The sequence below is a fragment of the Mustela nivalis genome (assembly GCF_964662115.1).
Source record: "Mustela nivalis genome assembly, chromosome: 3".
In the NCBI taxonomy this organism is placed as follows: Eukaryota; Metazoa; Chordata; class Mammalia; order Carnivora; family Mustelidae; genus Mustela; species Mustela nivalis.
Window position 1 is genome coordinate 47327594 of NC_139022.1, and position 20085 is coordinate 47347678.

The window sequence follows — 20085 nt, forward strand, 5'->3', positions numbered from 1 at the left end:
AAGAGTCATATGTTTAACGGACTGAACCACCCAGGCACCCCATAGTTATGTCTACTTTAAATTATGTAGTTTGATTCAGAAATACTTCCTTTCCTACTTACATTTCATGAGTCATCATTTTTTCAAACTCTTCACATGAATCTTCAGTAATGGCATCTACATCATCCCTAGATGTGTTTTTGAGACATAGTAGTTTCCTATAGCATATTATCTTTAACAATAAATTATTTTAGTTCCAGCATTTAAAATATTCAAGCATGATAATACCACTGAAATTGAATTCCATTTCACATTCACATAATAACATTAGAATTTGTTTTTTTAAATTCCATTTGTCCTAAAGGTGTATGTTAATAATCATCTCCACATAATATTATGGTATTGCTTTATGAGAATTATCTAAATAGGGTCATTTACATTAATATCATTCAGTACTTTCACTTCTGTGGTCAGAACCGCAAGGATGTTTACTAAATCTGTTTTAAATTTCCTCTGCCTTTGCCTTTTCTTTAAAATTTGTCAGGTGATTTCTGTAATCATTTCAAATTCGCATTGCCTGAAGCAGTTTGAATCTTTTTTTTTTTTAAACCCCAAAGAGTACTTGGCTATTGGGAGAACACTGAATAAGAGTGATTTTGAAAGTAATAATTTTTTATGAGTGATGATTTTAGAATAGAAAAGCAAGCTATGTCTTTTATTTATTTGGGAAAAGGCAAGATAAGCCTGTCTGTCCACACTTGTTGAGGCCACTTGATCAGTGGTATATTTTTACAGCATAGCATTCTTAAGTTGGGATCAGGTCTTTGCTACAGAGTAGTTTTTCTTTTGTATTCATTAGATAAAGCTAATGTGTTTTGTGACATTTTTCATACTGACTAGAGGTCAGGAGAAGAGCTCTTGATGTCATTGAAGGTATATAGAATGAGTTGAACTCTGTAATTAAGTATGCAGAGAAAACCAAGAGGTCAAATATTTGAGGAAGAAGCAGCCAGTGCAGAGAAACATTAAAGAGACAGGAGTTGATCCACAGTTCCATGTAATGGACTTGAGCATTTGTATGACACTCTTTAGAAATAGAAAATGATCAACCTGACCTTACATTTTGGGTATGTCAAATACATGTTGGAAAAGGTAATGCCGTAATCTAGATCATTTGCAGTTATTATGTTACATCAAACGTAAATTGTTAATCTCTGCCTTTGTATAATCCCTTAACTATCCAGGTATGTGATATAAGGTGGTGCATAAAATCACCATCTATAAATGTTGGTATTACATTTCTTATGTTTATTGTTCTGAATCTTTTTTGGGCCTGTGTTTCCCTTGAAGACTTAAAAATGTAAAATTTTATTTTTGTTTTCAGAAAAGGCATATTTGATGAATACAGCCAGATAACCAGTCTTGTTACAGAGGAAATAGTGAATGTCCATAAAGAGATTCAAATGTCAGTTGAACAGATAGACCCTAGCACAGAATATAATAATTTCATAGATGTTCACAGGTATGTATAATATTTTCATTCTTCTTTCAGTATTTGTGACAGTATTCTTTTCTACTACATAGTATTTAACTAAATTAAAATAAGATATTGAAGAGCTTGTTAGGACATATGATGTTACTGATTACTTTATTTGCTTTTAATTATTTTCAAAGTTCTTTCTCAGTGATAACTAATTTATATAATTATCTTTATGTTTTTTTAAAATTTAAAATTTGTCAGTTGTTACTGTATCATTGCTTAAACTTGTATTTAATTCATGAAATTATATATTTTTTCAACATTTGTATAATGATAATATTGACTTTGTATGTATGTTAAATTTATGATGCGTCAATTATTTATCCAGGTATACTCATTACCATTATGACAGTAATAAAACAGGTTAATATCCATATTCCACAAATGAAATTAAGGCTGAAATTATGTGACTAGATCTTAATGCCTGGGGTTTAATATGATTTATTCTATTTGTATTTACTCTATTTTGTGAACATAATTTTGGGTAACAAATACTCTGCCTTTGGTGTGCACAAAGATATATTATGATGGTATAGTCATATTGATCAAAATTATTTGGCATGCTTTATTAGAACAACGGCTGCTAAGGAGCAAGAAATTGAATTTGATACTTCCTTACTAGAAGAAAATGAAAATCTTCAGGCAAATGAAATTACGTGGAATAATTTAACAGCAGAAAGTTTGCAAGTAATGTAAGTATTTAGAAAATCTTAATAGTTTAAAAAATTAGTGTTATTGTTTATAGTTGTACTTTATCAGATTTAAAATTCATTTTTTGCAAGTAATGAAAAGTAAATTAAAAATGAACTGATTGTTGTTTTGTCAGAAAGTAATGTTTTGAAAAATATATTAACTTTAGTCATTGTGATCACTAATTTTGGTAATTCTGAAAATCAAATTTCTATGTGATGTTATAGTCACTTGCCAGTTACTTATATTGGAATACTGGTTCATGCTTTTCAAAACTAACTAACTAATGTCCATCCTTGCTGGCTTCCTTCCTTCCTTCCTTCCTTTCTCTTTCCTGTTCAATGGTTAAAAGTTAAAACTATTTGGCAGAACCATTTTGGAAATGAGAACATTGAGTGATAAAGAAGAGACTCAGGTGTCAGAGTGTTTAGAATAAAAAGTTGACTTTGAATTCTTTTCTCTGTGAGCAGGGATGTCTTCTGTTACAGGCTTTTAAATAAATTAGTTCTTCACCTTGTTATTTTTGCCAAATAGTTCAAAGGCGTTTTGAGAAATCTTAATGTGTTTTTTAGTCCTTTTCAAGTATTAGAGGCCACCAATAGTATATTTTTAAATTGAGAAAAGAGAGTTAATGGGGGTACCTGGGTGGTTTAGAAGATTAAGCATCTGCCTTCCACTCAGGTCATTATCCTAGCCCCATGGGGACATGCTCATTCTCCCTTTCCCTCTGGCTGCAGCTTCCCCTGCTTGTACTCTCTCTCTGTCAAATAAATAGATGAAATCTTTAAAAAAGATAAAAGAAAAGGAAAGGAAAGGAAAGGAAAGGAAAGAAAAAACAAAACATAGTTAAGGCATTCTACTTGTAAATATTTAACTCACGGGTCTCTGGGTGGCTCAGTGGTTTAAGCATCTGCCTTCAGTTCCAGTCATGATTCCAGGGTCCTGCCCAGCAGGGAGCCTGCTTCTCCCTCTGCACCTGCCCTGGCTCATGCTCTCACTTTGTCTCTTTCAAATAAATAAATATTTAACTCATCCATTAATAATTTTTTTAGGAGCAACAGAAAAACATTTATTAATAAGCACTATATGCACTTGTCTTCTGGATCAGAACCACAGCTAGGAATGATTATGTACTCATTTGTCTTCAGTATTGGATACATAATATCATCTGGATTGTTGGCACTTTACCTCAAAAGACTCAGCCAGAAGTCCCCGTCTAATATAACTTAACAATCTCCTTTCTATTGTTCAGTAATATTGTGGTTTTATAGATGAATAACTGAGTGGGTCGGATCCTGCAACTAGTTCTTGGAAAGGGGTTAAAAACTTTAAAGTTGAGCAAGTGGAATGGAAGAAACTAACAAATACTTGTTGAATCACCTAAAAGCTTAAAAGTTATGGTGGACTGACTGTTGAGTGGGAGGGAGGCATGGGAGTATACTGAATTAGGGAGGTTTTTCTAGCAACCATATTGGGATTCTTGAAGCTGTTCCCAAATTTTGAAGTCCTTCATGGGAGTCTTACTTTCGTTTTAGATATATACTTGCAATGTTAGCCATCTTTAAACCAGTGATCCTTACCCTGAGTCATTTTTGTCCCCAGGGAACATCTGACCATATCTGGAGACATTTTTGTTTGTCAGATGGGAAGGTGCTGTTGGTAACTAGTGGGTAGAGGCCATGGATGCTGCTCAGTATCTTACGGTGCATAGGACAGTCATCTGTAATGAAGAGTTATCTGGTGAAAATGTCAACAGTGCCAAGGTTGAGAATAACGATAGGGGTAGATTTATGGCACGAATTGGATAGTAGAGTTTCTCATTTCTTGTGCAGTGACAAATTTCATTTTTCTCTTCTGTACTGCTAGGTGAAGGAATATGGCATAAATTACTCCTGGGTTTTTTTGATCATTATGTCGTTCCCAAGTAATTTATTCATTTATTCATCAAAATATGTTTACTGTATATTTAAGGTTGCAAGGGTTAATACCTTCAAGGTATTTATGCTAAAATCGGTCAATTTATTTTAATAAACACCAAGAAAGAATGAGTATAAAAACATTGGAGTGTAATATGGCAAAATTAAAAATAGCTACCTGTTAAAAGCTTATGTAAAATAAGAGATTTTGTGACCAAAGAATAATTTGTTTTATTGCTTTCCAGAGTATAATTAGTATAAAACTAGTTATGCACATAAATCATTATTTCTTAATTATGGTGATGAAGCAGTAAAAAAAATGTCATAAATTAAGGATAATAAATCTTTGATAATGTGATAGAAGATTTAATTGCTTACATCTTATTGGGGCACCTGGGTGAGACAAAACTTTAGCTACATTTCACTGAGCAGGGTCTAAATCAGGATATGAGTTTAAGAGCAGATTTTCCTCAAGAATTTTATTCCAAGAATGAATTATTCAATGTGTTTATTGGCACTGTTAAAATAATCTAAGGTAAATCCACAAAATATGTGTATATATACACACATATGTATATATTTAATATGATGCAAAGTCCTTTTAGCATAATATTAGTGCTTTGAAGTTGAGCTAATTTCTTTCTTGAGGCATTAATTTATTAATTTTGTTGTTCAATGTGTTGAAGTATTATGTCCAATAGAAATAAATAAATAAAACAGTTGAACAGATAGATAGCTTTGGAAAAATAAATATAAATGACCAATAGTCCTGTGACAATAAAGAAATATCCATTTTTAAAAAGGCAGCTGTTCCTTCTCCCAGATTGTCAAGAACTAAATAATTTGATAATACACATCGTTATGGAGGCTATGGAGAAATAAGCCTTCTTACAACGTCTTGGCAGAAAGATAAATTAGTGTAAGCTTTTTGGAGTATAATTTTGAAACATACGTCAAATTGGACTTGCTCATATGTTTTGAGTTGGAAATTTTGCTTCTAGAACTTAACCTATAGGTAAACAAGGACTTAGGTCTAAGTGTAACATGGTGCATTGCCTGATTCTGAATCTTGACATTATGCTGTTACCTCTGTGAAACTGGACGGATTACTTAGTCCCTATATGTGTTGTTTTCCTCAAATATAAAATGGTGATAATAATGGCCCCCAACTCATAGTGTTGTTGTAAAGCTTACATGCATGAATGAATGTAGAATACTTAGAATAATTCCTGGCACACAGCAAGTTTGAGGTACTGGCTTTGTTGTTTATTTTAATGACTGCTTGGGGTGGACGCCCAAGCACGATGCTTAGTTTTTCATGGGCTTTTGGAAATACTTTTTTGTTAGTTACTAAATAGGAAAATAAAACTATGTTACAAGGTATAATATGTCACTTTCATTAATTATTAAATTTGGTAAACACAAAAATATTTCAAAATTCATAGATTAGATTTTCTTTTTTTTATTTTTGGTTAACATACAGTGTTGTATTAGTTTCAGGTGTACAATATGGATTTTAATATCTGCATATGAATGTGGATTTCTGAGAAACCACATTTTAGTATATATGACATTAATTTGAATAGAGACTGAGGACTATAAAGGTCTTAAAACAGTCCTTTTGTTTTGGCAAAACACTGGAAACACCCTAAATATTCATCAATAAGGGATCAGTTGAATTATGATATTTACACAATACCATAGCTAGAATTTTCCAGATTATGCAGGTTTTAAATAGAGCAAGATATCTTTATTTATATATATATACACATATACGTAAACGTACATGAGTATACATATATATGCGTATATACATATATGTGTGTGTGTATATATATATATTTATATATATATATATATGCTTTTATGGGAAGATCTCCAAAGTATATGATAAATAGAAAGTTATACAGTAATATTTATAGAATGAGTCTGTTAATAAAAAAATAGGACATATATGTATTTGTATATATGTAGATCATATGTTGGAATGGGGGTGAGTAGATGAGGGTAGTAGGAAAGCTTGTTGGGGCCAGTGTTTATAATAATGCTAAATAAATGTAGTTTTATTTCTCTAATCTTTGCGATTTTATTGTGGCATGACTTTCCAGAATATTAGTTATTTGTTTTTCCTCCCATTGCGTCACTTATCCTTTCACTAAACACTTGTTCCTGAATCACAGTGCTCTGTATAGTTTTAGAATAGAACACTCTCAAAGGTGTTATTTGAAAATGCTCATGTTTTATGGCCCATGCCTCCCCATGTTTTACATTTTTCCTGAGCCCATTTAAGACCTGTAATAAGAGATAGTAGAGGAAAACTTCAAAACTGTGTTCATTTTTCATTTCCTTTGTGTTTGTTTCAGTGATCTGGTGACCTTCCTTTGTGAAAGGTTTACATTAGTTTGGAAGTGAGAATCATTAGTATTTGACTCCTGGAGAATTTTTCTAATAATGCAAGTCATAGTGGCAGACTGCCAGACTGCTGATTCGTGGTGACTGTGAAACAGAAAGAACTGGACTACATTTCTCTAGGACTCTTCAGAATTTTTGGCTAAATGCCAGAGGCTGCAGATGATTAATTAACATCTTTGTTGAATGAGCAAGTGAATGAAAAGGGTTTTATGGAGAGATTTCAGGAAGTTTTTGAATAGTGGATGTCATCATCTCTGGCTTTATGTTAGGATTATTGAAGGAGCTTTAAAAAATGCTGCCTGGGACCTCACCCAAACCAATTAAATCAGATTTTGTAGGGGAGGGTCTAGGCATTGGGATTTTTGGTAAGCTTTCCAGGTGACTTTATCGTGTAGGCAGGATTAAAACTCTGTGCCATAAACCCAGTAAAATTGTGTGTAGAAATGTGTGTGTTACTTTCTGCCGGCGGGTTCCTGCAATTTTTCAGAGGGCTTTACCACCCAAAATGGTTAAGGACTGTTGCTCTGTTTGAATATGTATCTTTCATATTTAAATAATATATTTTTGTTAAACTTTTTTGACAGATTTATATTCCTCAAGTTGTCTTGTGTCATTGGATTAAAAGTAGCAGTTTTACAGTAGTCTAACTGGATTCCTTTTTGACTCTTTGTATTTTCTTCTCCTCTGCCATACTTCTGGGTCAGTGTTAAATTGTAAGGTATTTGAAGTTCAAGTAGATCCTCTTTCCCTAAGATTCTATTTTTCACTTCATAAAAAGACATCTTTTAATTTGGAGGGGGCTTTTTTTTTTTAGATTCCCAAATGTAACATAAAAATTGTCATTTTTATTAGCAGAAATTTATTCATATATTTAATAATTTCTATTCTTGTTTCCCACTTACAGTGTCATGCAGAGTTTTCTCAGCTACATGTAAGAGGTTCTGACATTATTACATAACTATTATTCATACCCAAAAGGAGGCTTGTTGGAAATCTAATGTTGTAATAATAGTAAATGGCAAAGTTACTGCATTTACCTATCTAAATATGTGCCATGAGGCATTTTATCATAGTCTCATAATTTGTATCAGCTACATTGATAAAGGTGTGGTATATAGAGACTTCAACACATGTATTTGTAAGATTGTTTATTGCCTACTTATGGGAAATTTTTTTGCAAGTAGATCATGGTGTGGTAGAGGTCTGCTTCCTCAGCCTCCAATAATTTCTAGCACTGGACACCTGAAATCGTATACTTCCCATCACACATCCATTTTAGCTGTATTACCTTTAAGCTGCAATCTGAGGTTGTTTTCTTTGTCTCTGTGAGCTACAGCCTGTTATCTTCCCCTTCATCACTCTTTCCTCATCTGCCTCTGTTTTGAATCACTCTTCTTTGCAAAATGCTAGAAAAGATACTATATTGATTTTAATCATCCATTTATTAAGATGCTATATGCAAATATTTGCTCTCATCTACTCACTATTTAATTGAATAATTTGGGACTCAGTAATTTTAGCTCATCAGAATAACTTGAAGAGGACAGGTCTATAAAATTTTGAACATTAGAAAAAAAATATATAAGTATTTATTACATTAGTTTTGGCATTTGGGATAGATGAGGCATCCATCTGCAATCTGTGGCGAACTTGAAGCAGGTAAATGGAGTTCTGAACAAGCACATCAGTAGTTTAATTAAGGCAACTTAAAGATACCGAGTTATTTCCAAACAAGGTGAACATTATCATGTCTGCCCAAAGAGGAGTTAAGGTTAATTTTAATAGAATGATGAGGCGTTATGGTACTACTTAGGTCATTTTTGATTCAGTTTTCTGGTTTGAAATGAGGTTTCTTTTATTATAAGTTATTCTGCCTATCAGTAGTACATATATTAGAATTCTAAAAGATTGTGTTATATAGTCTTATGTTCTTTTTTTTTTTTTTTTAAGATTTTATTTATTTATTTGACAGAGAGAGAGAGAGAAGGCAGAGAGGCAGGCAGAGAGAGAAAGGGGGAAGCAGGCTCCCTGCTGAGCAGAGAGCCCGATGCGGGGCTCCATCCCAGGACCCTGAGATCATGACCTGAGCTGAAGGCAGAGCCTTTAACCTACTGAGCCACCCAGGTGCCCCCAATAGTCTTGTGTTCTAACTAAAGCCCAACCTCAAGCCTGTGTTTCCTAGTACATTTTTTAAAAATTAAAAGTCAGGGGGCGCCTGGGTGGCTCAGTGGGTTAAGCCGCTGCCTTCGGCTCGGGTCATGATCTCAGGGTCCTGGGATCGAGTCCCGCATCGGGCTCTCTGCTCAGCAGGGAGCCTGCTTCCCTCTCTCTCTCTGCCTGCCTCTCCGACTACTTGTGATTTCTCTCTGTCAAATAAATAAATAAAGTCTTTAAAAAAAATAAATAAAAATTGAAAGTCAGAATGTGGTTAGCTTTTATAATGGGGTATAATAAGATCTTTCTCTCTCTCTTTTAAAGATTCTCTTTCTTTCTTTCTTTTCCTTCTTTCTTTCTTTCTTTGAGAAAGAGAGATAGCAACAAAGAACACAAGCAGGGAGAAGAGGGAGAAGCAGGCTTTCCACTGAGTGGGGAGTCTGATGTAGGGTAAGAGGGGGAAGCTTGATCCCAGGACCCTGGGATCATGACTTGAGCCAAAAAGGCAGATGCTTAACTGATGAGCCACCCAGGCACCCCTAAATAAGATCTCTTAATTGAAGAATGGTAATTATGTGGGAAAGTCAATTCTTTTGGATTTTATGGGATATGAATTAGCAAACTGTGGGCTGTGGGCCATATCCAGCTTGCTACTTATTTTTATGCTGTGAGCTAAGAATACTGTTTACATTTTTAAATGTTTTAAAAAAATCAGTGGAAACACATTTTGTGACACATAATGATCATGTGAAGATTAAACAACAGAGTATATAAATAAAGGATCATTAGAACACTGCCATGCTCATTCATTTATTTATTACCGTTGCTACAATGACAGAGTTGAGTATTTTTGACAGAGACCATATATGGTGTTCTCCTCACTTGACACTGCTGCTTGGTGTACTACAGACCACAGTGACACCGTTCGAACTCAGTAGCATTTTGACTGCCGCACATATTGCTGTCTTACAGCATTTGAATGACTTTCTGTTATCAGCCCATTCCTATTATGTCAAAAAAAAAAAAAGAGTATAGATTTTGAATGTTGCACTTTTTAAAATTTTTTAAAAATTTTAATTCCAGTGTAATTAACATGTAAATGTTATATTCATTTCAGGTATAGAATATATATTACTGTGGTGCTTATCAAGATAAGACATAGTGGAGTGTGTATTATTTTGTTATTGAATTAAGTGGCACAGTAGTGTGTTTATTATGTAGTGACACTATGATGATATAAAATGATCATATGAAATGATATAATATATGTTGGCATTGTCAGTCTAAATACTCATTTCAGTATCACTAACTCACAGGAGAGGATTAGTTAGGAGAATTATAAAATTTAAAATGTACTACCTCATCACAGCAGTCTTTCTTCAGAAAAATATGAAAAGGACGCAACCAAAATAAGTTTCTGGGTGGCTCATTTGTTATCGAAACAGGGAAAGTAATTTACTAGTGGTGAATTAATTAGTATTTCACTGTGGTAACTAAGGAAATAGGAAATATGTCTAGACAAAATAAACTTGTTTATGTCTATTAGTCTTTCAGTGAGAACATTCCTTGAAGAGTTGAGAAGGTTGGAAGCTACATCATTAGTTAATTTAAAAAAATAAATGATTTCAAGTGGCTTTCCTGTCTCTTGATAAGTCAGCAGGTGTGATCAAAACTGCTCAGTCGTTGTTTGTTTGAGGACTGAATGGCAAGCCTGAAGTGACTGAAGAATTACTCTCTAGGAATAGTCTTTGTGGCTCAACTACAGACAAGATTATTTTCAAAGAGGTTGAGAAAACACTAATTCAGTACAAACTGAAGTGGTCTCTCTTGAGATGTGTTAAAACTGAAGGTGTTAAAAATATGTGAGTCCGAAAGAGGCATAGTTGAACGAATTTGCAAAGCTTGAGAAAATGTTAGGTGTTTACCTAGTATGATTATTCATTGTGTTTTTCATAAGCAGGTACTTCTTGGAAAAATATCCAATCTGATCTTGTGTTCTCAAATTAATAATGTCAGTGACTTTCATTTGTTCTCATGGACTTGACCATCATCAGTCCATGAATTTTTTTCAAAAACTGGAATTGACTACCCTCACTTGCCCTATCACATAGGATTTTGATGAGTTAGAAGTAGTAAAGTTTTATTGTTTTTTTTTTTTTTGAGGTCAGAGCCAAAACTGAAATTTTTCTAAATAATCAGATTTTCCCTCAACTACTATTATTCAACACTGAATTCCAAAAGCTTCAGAAAAATTAGCTTGTGCTAAAGACTTGAATATTTTCCTAATGAATTTGACCTAAAATTGCAAGATAGGCCAATGCTTATATGCAGGATTTATATTGTAGTAAAGTCATTTAGATGGCAATTAACATTTCTTGAATCCCAGGTATTGGCAGGCTATTGTATGTACTTTCTGTGCCATCAAACATTAAAACATTCACCAATTTATAGCTGATGTATTTTCTATGCTCAAACTACGTTTCTAGCAGTGAGTTTTGGACCTCTGTGCAAGTATTTTGGCATTTCAAAAATCCATTCAACTGTGCAAGTAAGGAGTTCCCACCTAGGAGTGGGAGTCTGGAGTGATGAGTCTGCAATGTAGAGATATGCTAAAAATCATGCAATATAATTTTATAAATGCCTTCTAAGCAGTAAATATACTTATTTAAAGTCATCTGCTTATGACTGTTAATGGTATATTGCCAGTTTCCATTTATGTGAAAAGATCCTTTCAAAGATGAAAAACATGAAATCTCATGATATATCTGCCTTAACAAATGAACATTTACAGTTGGTTTTATGATGAGCACTAACTTTGAACCCCAATGAAGGGAAAAATTATTTCCTTCAGAAGATTTCTATCCTTCTCAGTGATACACTAGTCTTACAATGAATTGTACCCAATTAATATTATATTTTGAAATTTTCAGTAAGATATTTATTTATATTTGTTTTCTCTTTTGTTACCTACATAATAACCTTGATTTTGCCTCTTGATGGCAGACCCTAAAATATTTATTTTCTAGAAAAATGTTACTGACTCCTGTTGGAGGCAATGATACCAATTTAACCCATCAGACTGAATCAACCTTGTCAGTCAGTAGAATGATAAATAATGCAGTATTCTCACATTTTAAGCAGGATTGTTGTTTTATCAAGTTTGTTTTTTGCTGTTCTCATTTATAGTCATAGTTTAAATTTGGTCTTTGGTTGAAAAGGTACAGTTATGTTAGGGGAATACTTTTTGAATGAGTGACTGGGAAATATTTGGAAATATGTAAAATATTAAAAGGCAGATGACATGTTAAAAGGATATATTGATAAGGGACACAGAGAAATCACATGGAAGAAGGCAGGTGGATTTTTTGGGTGGGGTGGGTGAGTTTGTGTCTTAGGAGATAAATGCATTTAATAGAAGCTCACAACTTTGGTTGATTAAGAGCTATTTTCTGTTTAATCTTGAGAAGAGCTAATAAAGATTTGTGTCATGGTATAGAAGGTCACCCATAAATTGCTGTGCTGCTACAGTTATATTTTAAGAAAGAGATCATAAGAAATGTTTTATTTCTTCAATTTATATTGCAGTCATAGAGAAAAAGAAATGTCTGAAAAATTACTTCAGGCAGCTGTGTAACCCTTTTCTATTTATTAATTTATTTTTAATTAACCCAAATGTCACAAGAATGTGACAGTATTGGAAGTTTATAATGTATAATTTTTTAGGAAGTTACATTTCTGCAAGAGTGCTTTAAGATTTAGATAGTGATGGCCAATGGTTTGAGAATAGAAAAGTTACTGTATAAGTACTGAAAACTTGTTACTTTCTACAATTGTTTTTGGCCTTTGTGTCTTTAAATAACATTAAGTCTTTAAAAAGTATCCAACTAATGCTTGCAAATGATAAAATCCATAAAATCTTACAAAAGGGTGTACAGTGAAAATCAAAGCTTTCCTTTTTATAGACCCCATTAATTGATGGAAAAAGGTTCATATATCTTTCCAGAATGTATATATAAGCATTTCCATGTATATAAATTGTTTTCTTGACTTAAATGGGCTTATTCTATGCATACTTTTTTGCCTTATCCTCTTTTCTTAATATATATGAAATATTAATAGTGTACAGTATTTTATTGCTTACATGTAATAAAATTTATTTAATATAGTTATTTATAGATGGCCATTTATTTCCAGTTTTTTCCTGTTGTTAGGGGTGGATACAGGTTTTGTAGAGTCTGAAGCATATAAAATTGGTGTGTGTGTGTGTGTGTAGGAGGCATCTTCAAAAAAAAAAAACTATAGTGACTTACAAATATGAAAATAAGTGCAGAGTCTGGGTCGAGATCTTGCAAGTGTGGTGCCTGAAGGTTAAGTGTCATTAGCATCGCAGTGAATTCACCTTTGGTGATTCTGATTACAAGCAGTGTTTCAATAAATATCTTTGTGTTTATATCTATGTGTACTTGTTGAAGCATATATATTAGATGAATTTTATGGTATGAAATTACTAAAACAGGATATTAGTTATTAAGTTCATGGACTCAGGATCTATGTTTTTCCACTTACCAGCTCTGTGACCTTGGACAAAATCCTTAATCTCTGTGCCTCAGTTTCTCATGTGTAATTGGAGATAATATTGTTTTAAGAATGTTGTGGATTTAAGTCCTTATTTATAAAGTGTTTAAAACTGGTTGGCATTCAGTAAATGTAAAGTATTTATGTCAGTTTTATGAGGTTTTTTTTTAAGGCAGTCTCATGAAATTTAACTGTTTTGCATAAAATTATTTAAGTGTAACATATTTAATTTAAAAATGTGAAGAATAGGGCACCTGGGTGGCTAAGTTGTTTAAGCGACTGCCTTTGGCTTGGGTTGTGATTCGAGGGTCCTGGAATTGAGTCCCACATCGGGATCCTTGCTCAACAGAGAGCCTGCTACTCCCTCTCCCTCTGCCTGCTGTTATGCTACTTGTGCTCTCTATCTCTCTGTCAAATAAATAAATAAAATCTTTTAAAAAAAATAAAAATAAAAATGTGAAGAATAAGCCATTTGAACTGTTACATTATATTTGTGTACAAACAATGGTGAATAGTGCTTTGAAATTTGCACACTATCCTGACATATATTATGTCATCTATACATGAACTGTAATTATGAGAATATTTTCCCTTTCACTGGATCCATCCCACCCCAGGTTTTTTTGTTTGTTTGTTTTTCTGTTTTTTGATTTTTTTTTAGGGGGATGGTAGTAAAGAAGAGAAAATATTTTCCCCATATAATTCCATTCTTCTAAATCATTTCTCTTTTCCACTTTGAATTTACAAACAGGGATCTTTAGAGATTTAGAATATTAAAAAGAATTTAGAATATTAAAAAGTTTTGACTTCAAAGACTTACTTATTATTATTTTTTAATTTAAGAAGATTATGTGAAGGTTAGTTATGCTTTGTTTGTGCTAAGGCATCCAAAACTTAAAGCCTCAAGAAGACATACCAATTTTTTGCCATGATCAGGAGCTGGAAAAAGTAGGGCAACTGATACTATTTTTCTGTTCCCTCTCATCTCCTTCTTTCCTTACTTTTAGTGTCCTTTCTTTCTTCATTGGGCCTTCTGGCCTTCATTGGTAAGTGTTATAGGTGGTGAATTCTAGCTAACAGAACAGACCTGGAACAGAAAGAAGTATTGTTAGCTCTTCTAGGCCTTTACGGAATCTAGTAAGCTGGGGTAGGTTTCTCTCTTTCTGAGTTTAAGTTGTTATAGCGCAAATCGGGAATTTGAAAAAGAAATCATAAGGTCACCCCATTCTCATAATTGAGCTGACATGTACTCATATAATTTAGCATTTAAAAGCATCAAATTTAATTTCTCATTGAAAGCTAAAGTGATATTTTCAGGAGACTAAATGATTACTAAAGGAAGAAAAAATATTAGCAGATTTGGATTTTAATATACTTTCATAGAAGTGGCAGTGATGAATGGGGTCTAAGGTAGTTTAAACTTGTCCATTCTAGCAGTGGGTGGGGACTCTGGCTTTCACCTCATTCTTCCTTTTCAGAGTGAAAATAGCAAATAAAGAGAGGGCAGTACTGTAATTAGTAAGATAATTCTGATGTTTACCACAATCAAATGTCTTCCCTTGAATTTGTCCAAATGATAAAATATGAAGGGGTCAATAATAGGATTTCTCATTTTTTGCTTCCTTTAAGATTTGTGATGATATTATTACTGTTAAGTCACATAAAATCAACATGTATGTACGTGTGTGTGTGTGTGTGTGCACGTGTGCTCACACACCCATAGGCATACTTACTCTTTTACTTGGACCAAGGATTACAAAGAAATACAAATTTATGTTAATTTCTCATGGAACTAAAAATTTTCACACTTTGTTGGAAATAACATTGTTTTGAAGGGAAAACTTTTAAATATCAGTGGCTTCTCGGAAGGAGTCAAGATGGCGGAGAAGTAGCAAGCTGAGACTGCTTCAGCTAGCCGGAGATCAGCTAGATAGCTTATCTAAAGATTGCAAACACCTGAAAATCCATCGGCAGACCGAAGAGAAGAAGAACAGCAATTCTGGAAACAGAAAAACAACCACTTTCTGAAAGGTAGGACCGGCGGAGAAGTGAATCCAAAGCGACGGGAAGATAGACCCCGGGGGGAGGGGCCGGCTCCCGGCAAGTGGCGGAGCAACCGCGCACAAAATCAGGACTTTTAAAAGTCTGTTCCGCTGAGGGACATCAGTCCAGAGGCTAAACCGGGGCGAAGCCCACGCGGGGTCAGCGTGGCCTCAGGTCCCGCAGGGTCACAGAAGGATCGGGGGTGTCTGAGTGTCGCAGAGCTTGCGGGTATTGGAACGGGAAAGCCGGCTACAGAGACAGAGCCGACAGTAAGCTCACAGCTCGGTGTTACCTTGAACCGATCGCAGGCTCGGTGAGCTCGGAGCGCGGCTGGAGGTCAGACAGACGGGAGTAACTGGGCGCTGTTCTCTGAGGGCGCACTGAGGAGTGGGGCCCTGGGCTCTCGGCTCCTCCGGGCTGGAGACCAGGAGGCCGCCATTTGTGTTCCCGTCCTCTGGAACTCTACGGAAAGCGCCCAGGGAACAAAAGCTCCTGAAAGCAAACCCGAGCGGATTACTCACCCCGGCCCCGGGTAAGGGCGGTGTAATTCCGCCTGGGGCAAAGACACTTGAGAATCACTACAACAGGCCCCTCCCCCAGAAGATCAACAAGAAATCCAGCCGAGACCAAGTTCACCTACCAAAGAGTGCGGTTTCAATACCAAGGAGCAGCAGAATTCCAGAGGAGGAGAAAGCCAAGCACGGAACTCATGGCTTTTTTCCTGTGATTTTTTTTTAGTCTTGCAGTTAATTTAATTTTTTCTTTTTCATTTTTTTTTTCTTTTTTTCTTTTTCTTCTCGCCTTCGGGTAAAATTTTTTTTTTTTTTAACTGTTACCTTTTTCTTTTTTAACGATTTTTTACTAGTTTATCTAATATATATATTTTTTCTTTTTTACATTTTTCTCAGGTGTTTTCTTTTTTTAAAAAAAATTTTTTTTCTTTTCTTTTTTTTTCTTTCTTCCTTTTTGAACCTTTTTTTATCCCCTTTCTCCCCACTCACGATTTTGGATCTCTTCTAATTTAGTTAAAGCATATTTTCCTGGGGTTGTTGCCACCCTTTTAGTATTTTACTTGCCCCTTCATTTACTCTTATCTGGCCAAAATGACAAGACGTAAAAATTCAACGCAAAAAAAAGAACAAGAGGCAGTACCAAAGGCTAGGGACCTAATCAATACAGACATCGGTAATATGTCAGATCTAGAGTTCAGAATGACAATTCTCAAGGTTCTAGCCGGGCTCGAAAAAGGCATGGAAGATATTAGAGAAACCCTCTCGAGAGATATAAAAGCCCTTTCTGGAGAAATAAAAGAACTAAAATCTAACCAAGTTGAAATCCAAAAAGCTATTAATGAGGTGCAATCAAAAATGGAGGCTCTCACTGCTAGGATAAATGAGGCAGAAGAAAGAATTAGTGATATAGAAGACCAAATGACAGAGAATAAAGAAGCTGAGCAAAAGAGGGACAAACAGCTACTGGACCACGAGGGGAGAATTCGAGAATTAAGTGACACCATAAGACGAAACAACATTAGAATAATTGGGATTCCAGAAGAAGAAGAAAGAGAGAGGGGAGCAGAAGGTATACTGGAGAGAATTATTGGGGAGAATTTCCCCAATATGGCAAAGGGAACGAGCATCAAAATTCAGGAGGTTCAGAGAACGCCCCTCAAAATCAATAAGAATAGGCCCACACCCCGTCACCTAATAGTAAAATTTACAAGTCTCAGTGACAAAGAGAAAATCCTGAAAGCAGCCCGGGAAAAGAAGTCTGTAACATACAATGGTAAAAATATTAGATTGGCAGCTGACTTATCCACAGAGACCTGGCAGGCCAGAAAGAGCTGGCATGATATTTTTAGAGCACTAAACGAGAAAAACATGCAGCCCAGAATACTATATCCAGCTAGGCTATCATTGAAAATAGAAGGAGAGATTAAAAGCTTCCAGGACAAACAACAACTGAAAGAATTTGCAAATACCAAACCAGCTCTACAGGAAATATTGAAAGGGGTCCTCTAAGCAAAGAGAGAGCCTACAAGTGGTAGATCAGAAAGGAACAGAGACCATATACAATAACAGTCACCTTACAGGCAATACAATGGCACTAAATTCATATCTCTCAATAGTTACCCTGAATGTGAATGGGCTAAATGCCCCTGTCAAAAGACACAGGGTATCAGAATGGATAAAAAAACAAAACCCATCTATATGTTGCCTCCAAGAAACTCATTTTAAGCCCGAAGACACCTCCAGATTTAAAGTGAGGGGGTGGAAAAGAATTTACCATGCTAATGGACATCAGAAGAAAGCAGGAGTGGCAATCCTTATATCAGATCAATTAGATTTTAAGCCAAAGACTATAATAAGAGATGAGGAAGGACACTATATCATACTCAAAGGGTCTGTCCAACAAGAAGATTTAACAATTTTAAATATCTATGCCCCCAACGTGGGAGCAGCCAACTACATAAACCAATTAATAACAAAATCAAAGAAACACATCAACAACAATACAATAATAGTAGGGGACTTTAACACTCCCCTCACTGAAATGGACAGGTCATCCAAGCAAAAGATCAGCAAGGAAATAAAGGCCTTAAACGACACACTGGACCAGATGGACATCACAGATATATTCAGAACATTTCATCCCAAAGCAACAGAATACACATTCTTCTCTAGTGCACATGGAACATTCTCCAGAATAGATCACATCCTCGGTCCTAAATCAGGACTCAACCGGTATCAAAAGATTGGGATCATTCCCTGCATATTTTCAGACCACAATGCTCTAAAGCTAGAACTCAACCACAAAAGGAAGTTCGGAAAGAACCCAAATACATGGAGACTAAACAGTATCCTTCTAAAGAATGAATGGGTCAACCGGGAAATTAAAGAAGAATTGAAAAAAATCATGGAAACAAATGATAATGAAAATACAACGGTTCAAAATCTGTGGGACACAATAAAGGCAGTCCTGAGAGGAAAATATATAGCGGTACAAGCCTTTCTCAAGAAACAAGAAAGGTCTCAGGTACACAACCTAACCCTACACCTAAAGGAGCTGGAGAAAGAACAAGAAAGAAACCCTAAGCCCAGCAGGAGAAGAGAAATCATAAAGATCAGAGCAGAAATCAATGAAATAGAAACCAAAAAAACAATAGAAAAAATCAACGAAAGTAGGAGCTGGTTCTTTGAAAGAATTAATAAAATTGATAAACCCCTGGCCCGACTTATCAAAAAGAAAAGAGAAAGGACCCAAATAAATAAAATCATGAATGAAAGAGGAGAGATCACAACTAACACCAAAGAAATACAAACTATTATAAGAACATACTATGAGCAACTCTACGGCAATAAATTTGACAATCTGGAAGAAATGGATGCATTCCTAGAAACATATAAACTACCACAACTGAACCAGGAAGAAATAGAAAGCCTGAACAGACCCATAACCAGTAAGGAGATTGAAACAGTCATTAAAAATCTCCAAACAAACAAAAGCCCAGGGCCAGACGGCTTCCCGGGGGAATTCTACCAAACATTTAAAGAAGAACTAATTCCTATTCTCCTGAAACTGTTCCAAAAAATAGAAATGGAAGGAAAACTTCCAAACTCATTTTATGAGGCCAGCATCACCTTGATCCCAAAACCAGACAAGGATCCCACCAAAAAAGAGAGCTATAGACCGATATCCTTGATGAACACAGATGCGAAAATACTCAACAAAATACTAGCCAATAGGATTCAACAGTACATTAAAAAGATTATTCACCATGACCAAGTGGGATTTATTCCAGGGCTGCAAGGTTGGTTCAACATCCGCAAATCAGTCAATGTAATACAACACATCAATAAAAGAAAGAACAAGAACCATATGATACTTTCAATAGATGCTGAAAAAGCATTTGACAAAGTACAGCATCCCTTCCTGATCAAAACTCTTCAAAGTGTAGGGATAGAGGGCACATACCTCAATATCATCAAAGCCATCTATGAAAAACCCACCGCAAATATCATTCTCAATGGAGAAAAACTGAAAGCTTTTCCACTAAGGTCAGGAACACGGCAGGGATGTCCATTATCACCACTGCTATTCAACATAGTACTAGAGGTCCTAGCCTCAGCAATCAGACAACAAAAGGAAATTAAAGGCATCCAAATCGGCAAAGAAGAAGTCAAATTATCACTCTTCGCAGATGATATGATACTATATGTGGAAAACCCAAAAGACTCCACTCCAAAACTGCTAGAACTTATACAGGAATTCAGTAAAGTGTCAGGATATAAAATCAAAGCACAGAAATCAGTTGCATTTCTCTACACCAACAGCAAGACAGAAGAAAGAGATATTAAGGAGTCAATCCCATTTACAATTGCATCCAAAACCATAAGATACCTAGGAATAAACCTAACCAAAGAGACACAGAATCTATACTCAGAAAACTATAAAGTACTCATGAAAGAAATTGAGGAAAACACAAAGAAATGGAAAAATGTTCCATGCTCCTGGATTGGAAGAATAAATATTGTGAAAATGTCTATTCTACCTAAAGCAATCTACACATTTAATGCAATTCCTATCAAAGTACCATCCATCTTTTTCAAAGAAATGGAACAAATAATGCTAAAATTTATATGGAACCAGAAAAGACCTCGAATAGCCAAAGGGATATTGAAAAAGAAAGCCAACGTTGGTGGCATCACAATTCCGGACTTCAAGCTCTATTACAAAGCTGTCATCATCAAGACAGCATGGTACTGGCACAAAAAC

At 34.9% G+C, this 20085-nt stretch overlaps 1 protein-coding gene across 7 annotated transcripts in view; it reads left to right on the forward strand.

Moving 5' to 3' along the window:
- Positions 1-20085, forward strand: part of FER (FER tyrosine kinase) — a 465318-nt gene that overhangs the window by 97403 nt on the left and 347830 nt on the right. For all 7 annotated transcript variants that reach the window (XR_014310162.1, XM_082724902.1, XM_082724905.1 and 4 more), the window contains 2 exons: positions 1364-1501; positions 2092-2211. Coding sequence is in view for 6 of the 7 variants with exons in the window: in XM_082724902.1 (XP_082581028.1) it covers positions 1364-1501; positions 2092-2211 (258 nt within the window). In the remaining variant the exon portion in view is untranslated. The remainder of the gene's footprint in view (positions 1-1363; positions 1502-2091; positions 2212-20085) is intronic.